The 7,120-nt window shown below is 46.6% G+C and overlaps 1 protein-coding gene across 7 annotated transcripts; it reads right to left on the minus strand.

Moving 5' to 3' along the window:
* Positions 1–4,886: 4,886 nt before the first annotated feature.
* LOC147665599 (uncharacterized) lies at positions 4,887–6,821 on the minus strand. 7 transcript variants are annotated; one of them, XM_086949664.1, is made up of 3 exons: positions 6,405–6,821; positions 5,522–6,323; positions 4,887–5,185 (listed from the first exon to the last, which is right to left on the minus strand). In XM_086949664.1, the coding sequence occupies exons 1-3, from the start codon at positions 6,819–6,821 to the stop codon at positions 4,887–4,889; spliced, it is 1,518 nt and encodes a 505-aa protein (XP_086805790.1). The 7 variants fall into 7 exon arrangements, with proteins under 7 accessions (XP_086805790.1, XP_086805789.1, XP_086805787.1 ...); XM_086949663.1 differs by having other exon boundaries at positions 4,887–5,464; positions 5,699–6,092; positions 6,177–6,821; XM_086949661.1 differs by having other exon boundaries at positions 4,887–5,751; positions 5,836–6,092; positions 6,177–6,770.
* Between the last annotated feature and the right edge of the window lie 299 nt (positions 6,822–7,120).

Genomic DNA, 7,120 nt, shown 5'->3' on the forward strand with positions numbered 1-7,120 from the left:
CCCTGCGTAGTCATCCCTCAACGATTTTTATATACACTTGCTGCTGAGAACACAATTAGAATTTTGGGAAATGAAAAGGCCTCATCTGAATTCTAACCATGATAAAAATGGTGAATTAATATCTGGCCAGGGCCTGCATATGTGATACAGACCTGTGAGATAATGAACTCATAGGCCTCTGTAGTTGTTCACAGTGGTGGTGAGTGGACAGTGGCAGTGTCCCTGCTGCTTTTACGGCGCGAGCACGGGCGCTTTCTGTGATTCACGGGTGATGGTATTTTAAGCTGATTGAGCTCATTTTAAATAAGTATAAGTGTGGGGCATTGGGAGGAGAGCGATTAGGCTCCCTCCGTGTGCTGCTATTCTTTGCACTTTAATTTTAATAACTTGTATTGGGGGCATTTTGCACGGCCGAGGTCTCCTACCTGAAGGCAGTTGCAATCACGGCACGCAGAAGGGCTGGGCTCGTCTCTCCTTCCCGCCTCGTTCTGAAGCCGGTGATTAGCACCGTTTGAGCAGGGGGCATGGAAGGTCCGAGCCAGCCACTTCCAGTGTGCAGAGGAGGACTGGCAGCGCTCTAGTTGTTAGGACGCTTGGGGGGATATAAAAGGCGGATGTCGAATCGACAGCGCAGCGGGCGAGCGCAGCGGGCACGATGGAGGCGTGCCTAAGTCGCGCCTAACTCAAGCCCGTCTGCGCCCGTCCTCGGTCGAGTGCTGGCCAGGGCCATATCCCCTGCCCCAACGGGAAGGCACTTAAATTGGAGTAGGTCGCAGCTGCTGTCCCTCCGTAATGCCACCCCAAGCTCCTGCCTGCACAGTATGAGGGTGGAGGAGAATGCGGGTTGTGGGCACTGTCATTTTGCCTACAACTTGGAAACATAAGCTGGATGTTTACGATTTGCACACTGAGAAGCAGTGGGATCTCGTGTTTCTCACGGTGAATTGGCTTGATGATTGCTTGGCCCCTGATGTTATGGAGGCGTTACCGGAAGGCTACACTATGATTAGGCCGGATAGACCTACCGGCAGAGAAGGGGGGATAGCTATCGTAGCAAAGCAACGCTTACAATGCCACTTAGAGTACATCGCCATTATGGATAGCGAGGCGGGTATTTTTACCATTAAGGTGAATGATGGCTACACTATGAAGGGCCTCCTGATTTATAGACCCCCGGGCCCTCTTGCCAGGTTTGGGGAAAGCCTAGTAGAAGGCATTATAGAGGCTGCGCTGCGCAGAGATAAGTTCCTGGTGCTAGGGGATCTTAACATCCATTTGGACGACCCCACAGATAAAGCCGCCATGGACCTCTGCCAAGAATTACGTGCCCTTCAGTTAGATCAGAAAGTAAAAGATCCCACCCACCAGCGAGGCCACTTACTGGACCCCATATTTGCCAACTGATGCTCTGACTCCTATACCTATACCTATTCCCTGGTCGGACCATCACCTGGTACCTTTTTGCCATACGGATCCCAGGGGTTAGATTACCAGAGCCAGCTCCTTTGAACCACCCGAGGCGGAGATGGGCCACTTTCTCCCAAGCTAAGTTCAGTGCAGCACTTATTAGAGGGGGGAGTCCAGGGGGGGATGATGTGGAAACACCTAACGCTAGCCTAAGTATGCGCATTACCGAGGCGCTAGACTGTACTGCCCGACTCTCCCTGGCAAAATTGGGTTGCCGTACTCAAAAAATGGCCCGTGGTATAGTGATGAGCTTCGGGTGGCTAAAGCCGTACTTAAGCGCCCTGAAAGGCAGTGGCGGGTGGCATTTGCCACGCATGTCAAGGAGGAATATTTAACTGGGAGGCATGCTTATCATGGGTTAATTAGGAAGGCATAGGCGCTACTGATGGCGGTGGAAACCATACGCCAGGGGGTGGATGAGGGCCAGACTATGGCTCTCATCCTTTTGGACCTAAGTGCAGCATTCAACACTGTAGCTCATACCACCTTGCTACAGTGTCCGAATGATGGAGGGATATCAGGGGCTGCGCTTGAATGGATCCAGTCTTTTTTGACAGGGAGAGGCTTTCAAGTTCGACAGGGACACTGCTACTCGAGGGAGATTGGTTTGGGCCAGGGCGTGCCTCAGGGCTCGTCCCTGAGTCCAACCTTATTCAATCTATATGTCTCCCCGGTGGCGTCCATCGTCGAAAGCCACGGCCTGCACATAGTGCCTATGCAGATGACACGCAGCTGGTCATCTCCCTATCGCGCGCGCCCAGTCTAGCGGCAGACAGATTCAGAGCCTGCATGCAGGAGCTGGCTACCTGGATGTCCGCCAATTGCCTAAAGTTAAACGGCAGCAAGACTGAGGTGCTCGTGGTGGGGGCCAGTCTGTTTGGTCATCGGCGTGGTGGCCACCCTGTCTCGGGGATGCTCCCACACCCTGCCAGGAAGCGAAAAATCTTAGGGTGTGGTTTGACGCCGATCTGTCTTTTGGACCTCAGATAGGCCGTGTGGTGGGGGTATGCTTCAGCGTCCTAAAAATCCTGCTGAAAGTTATCGATCTTCTTCCAATGGCAGCCCGAAGGACGCTGGTGCACACCCTCGTCCCATCGCGCCTGGATTATGGCAACTTGCTTTATCTGGGGGCCACTGGAAAGGCCATTAACCGCCTCCAGGTGCTGCAAAATGCAGCGGCCCGCTTGGTCTTGAAGCTTCCTAAAAGAGCGGCGTCTAAGGCAGCCCTCCAGGCCCTTCACTGGCTCCCAGTAAGGAGCAGGGTTGAGTTTAAGGCTCTCTGTACGTGCCACCGCATTTTGTGCGGTAAGGCACCGGCTTCGCTCCAGTGCCTGGTCACCCGGTACGCGCCTGTGCGCGCTCTGCGTTCCTCCTGTACAGGGCTAATGAAGGTCCCCAGGATAAAAAAGGCACGCATGGGGGGTAGGTCCTTTAGATATCTGGCCGCGAAAAGCTGGAATGCCCTACCACTGGAACTTCGCCTGGAGCCCTCTGAACTTGGCTTCAGGAAGAAGTTAAAGACTCACCTCTACACGCAGTAAGCCGGGCCGACTTGGTGGCTGTGACTCTGTTGATTCCACTCACTACAGCGCGGGAACACGCCGTTGCGCGTAACCAGGCGCTCTACAAACTTCCCTTATTATTATTATTATTAGTGCGCCTGGGAAGTGCTTCTTTGAGTCTCCGCTTGTCACTTCTGTAGCAGAATGACGGCGACACTGAGCTGCATGTTGTCTCCTACTCTGCTTTAAAGTTGAAGGACCCAGTCTGGTGTGTGGGAAATATTTACAAGGTGAGGAATCTGCAGGTAAAAGAGTATCGACCAGAAAGAGCGTTATCGAAGGCAAGTAACTGGTGTGTTATGTTTTCCTGCTGTTGTATATGATCTCATTTTGGGTGGTAAACTCCGCTGGTAGAGTTTTCCGTACTCCGCGGAGCTCACATAGTTCCTAAAAACTCCGCTCCGTGGAGCGTAGCAAGTTTTTTTCACGCTCGCGCTCTTCAACGTTATGTGCTGGAGCGAGGAAATTCACCTCCTGATAAGATTTTTCCTTGCTCGCGCTCGCCATGGTCTAGTTGGCGAGCAAAATCAACCTCCTAGCGAGATTTCTCAAAGCGGGTCGTCGGATTTCTCAATGCAAGTGGTCGTGGCCGGTCACACCACTCGCATTGAGAAACCTTCCTTCGCATTGACAAAGCTGCTGCTTGAGTAGAAGCAGCTGCATCCTCTTGTGCTGCACATGGTGCCATTCGCAATTATTTTTACAGGGCGGGACAAACAACAGGAGATCAAAATCATCACGAACGCCATGACCCTTACGCACTCCGATGCTTGCGGAAATCTGAGTAGACCGCCAGAGTTTTTTTGTCACTTTGCGAAGTTCTTCACTGAGGAACTCCGCATAGGCTTAATCTTACCATGAAAATATAGATACCAGTAATATGTTAAGAAACAAGGGTGAGTAGAAACATTTTGGGTGGAGTAAAATTTAAGACATTAATATTGTGATTTTTATGGCAATTAGTTGATTTTTTCAAGCACTAACACTTCTCTGTGTTAAGTAAAGACCTTGAGAGTTTTGTAACTTTCAGATACTCAAATTGTGGATTCGGTTGCAATTAAAACATAATTCCAGGCCTGAAATTTCTTTAGAGGTTGCATGCGGGCAGCCTGTTATCCTGCAAGAGTTTCTTGATGAATCCTATTGCAACTACAAAATGTGCTCTCTCATGTAAAGTCAGGTTGTTAGAAGCTTTCCTGCAACTCAAGATACGCCTTACTTTTCACCTGGTGTGGATGCATTTCTCATGTTTAGTGAGATCTCCTTTCTGAGTAAAACGTTTCTGGCTTTCCCCTCCTGTATATGGCTTTAGTCCAGTGGGAATTCTCTCTTGTGAAGTGACATTGTATTCGAGACTAAACCTTATCTGACATTCAGAACACACATAAGGCATTTTTCGCCCGTGTGAGTTCGCTCATGTCAAGTGAGAAGTAATTTGTAACCAGAACGTTGCTAGAATTTCGAGCACTCATAATGTTTTTCCCCAGAGTGGGATCTCTCATGAAGCATAACTCTGTCTTTCAGATTCAAGCTTTTATGGCATAAGGATTTTCTCCAGTGTGGAGATTCTCATGGTGAGATAGCGTTTTTCTCTGCAGCTTTTCTGGCATTCAGAGCACTCATAAGGTTTTTCATCAGTATTGAGTCGCTTATGGTTATTGAGGCTCTGCCAATCAAATAGGAATTTCTGGCATTCACCGCATTCGTAATGTTTTTCCCCTGTGTGCGTCTGCTCATGTAGAGTGAGATTGCGTTTAAAATTGATTCTTTTCTGGCACTTGGAGCACTGAATTATTTTGATGGTGTGTTTTCGTATGGCGCTTGTAACCACCTCTACCTCTGAATCTTTTCTGACATTTAGAGCACTGATAATTTTTTTTCTCTAGTGTGGATTCTCACATGTTCAGTGAGATGAGATTTTTGGCTGAAACTTTTTAGGCATTCAGAGCACTGATATGGCTTTTCTCCAGTGTGAATTCTTATATGCTGAATGAGACTGCCTTTTTTCCTGAAACATTTCTGGCATTCAGAGCACTGATAAGGTTTTTCCCCAGTGTGGATTCTTATATGCTGAATGAGACTGATTTTCTCACTGAAACATTTGTGGCATTCAGAGCACTGATAAGGTTTTTCCCCAGTATGGATTCTTATATGCTGAATGAGACTGATTTTTTCACTGAAACATTTGTGGCATTCAGAGCACTGATAAGGTTTTTCCCCAGTGTGGGTTCTTATATGCTGAATGAGATTGCTTTTTACACTGAAACATTTGTGGCATTCAGAGCACTGATAAGGTTTTTCCCCAGTATGGATTCTTATATGCTGAGTGAGACTGTTTTTTTCACTGAAACATCTCTGGCATTCAGAGCACTGATAAGGTTTTTCCCCAGTGTGGAATCTCACATGTGCAGTTAGAAGCGATTTAAGTCTGAAATCTTTTGGGCATTCAGAGCACTGATAAGGTTTTTCCCCAGTGTGGGTTCCTATATGCTTAGTGAAACTGAATTTGTTTATGAAACATTTCTGACATTCAGAGCACTGATAAGGTTGTTCCCCTGTGTGGGTTTTTATATGCACTGTGAGAAAGTGTTTTTCACTGAAACATTTCTGGCATTCAGAGCATTGATAACGGTTTTCCCCAGTGTGGATTCTTATGTGCAGTGTGAGACTACTTTTTGTACTGAAACATTTCCGGCATTCAGAGCACTGATAAGGTTTTTCCACAGAGTGAGTAAATGCATGTTTATATAGAGTCGATTTGAAACTAAACCTTTTCTGGCATTCAGAGCACTGATAAGGTTTTTCCCCAGTGTGGGATCTCAAATGTGCAGTTAGAGTTGATTTACGGTTGAAATGTTTTGGGCATTCAGAGCACTGATAAGGTTTTTCCCCAGTGTGGAATCTCAAATGTGCAGTTAGAAGTGATTTAAGTTTGAAATGTTTAGGGCATTCAGAGCACTGATAAGGGTTTTCCCCAGTGTGGGTCCTTGTATGTTCAGTGAGTCTGATTTTGTAACTGAAACATTTATGGCATTCAGAGCACTGAAAAGGTTTATACCCAGTGTGGGTTCTGATATGCCGAGTGAGACTGCTTTGGTCACTGAAACATTTCTGGCATTCAGAGCACTGAAAAGATTTTTCCCCAATGTGGGTTCTTACATGCCGAGTGAGACTGCTTTGGTCACTGTAACATTTCTGGCATTCAGAGCACTGATAAGGTTTTTCCACAGAGTGGGTTAATGCATGTCGAGAAAGACTTTGTTTGTTACAAAACCTTTCCTGGCATTCAGAGCACTGATAAGGTTTTTCCCCAGTGTGGGTCCTTGTATGTAGAGTGAGTCCTCCTTTGTCACTGAAACATTTCTGGCATTCAGCGCACTGATAAGGTTTTTCACCAGAGTGGGATCTCATATGTTTAGTGAGTTTAGATTTACGGCAGAATCTTTTTTGGCATTCAGCGCACTGGTAAGGTTTTTCCCCAGAGTGGGTTAATGCATGTTCATTTAGAGTCGCTTTGAAACTAAAACTTTTCTGGCATTCAGAGCACTGATAAGGTTTTTCCCCAGTGTGGATTCTCATATGCTCAGTGAGATAAGATTTACGCCTGAAACTTTTTTGGCATACTTTGCACGGAGAGTGGTTTTCCCCAGTGTGGATTCTCATATGCTCAGTGAGATAAGATTTACGCCTGAAACTTTTTTGGCATACTTTGCACTGAGAGTGGATTCTCCCAGTATGCATTCTGTCAAATTCTGTGGGATAAGATTTATGGCTGTGTCTTTTTTGGCACATGTATCTTTTTCCCCCAAATTAGGTTATTTTGCCTTCATTGAGGTGGTTTTGAACACTGAATTTGGTCTCACAGTCCGTATTTTTATAAGGTGTATACCTAGTGTTAATATCTCTGTGATTAGTTTTCTCTTACTTATATGCCACGGTAAGAGGGAACCCGATTTTAGAGTCAGGCTTGTTTAGATAATGTTCAGCATTTATCTCTAAAAGAAATTGTGTGTAATCTTCTTAACACTTGAATTGAGCAAACTATGTCTTGAAGCAGCCCTGTAACACCTGTCGAAATGTTTCTAGCAGAT

Source organism: Lissotriton vulgaris, unplaced genomic scaffold (genome assembly GCF_964263255.1).
Source record: "Lissotriton vulgaris unplaced genomic scaffold, aLisVul1.2 SCAFFOLD_1357, whole genome shotgun sequence".
Classification (NCBI taxonomy): domain Eukaryota; kingdom Metazoa; phylum Chordata; class Amphibia; order Caudata; family Salamandridae; genus Lissotriton; species Lissotriton vulgaris.

Excerpts from the sequence above, each read along its gene's own strand:
- LOC147665599 (XM_086949658.1), bottom strand. The coding sequence starts at position 6,821 with ATGTGCCAAAAAAGACACAGCCATAAATCTTATCCCACAGAATTTGAC.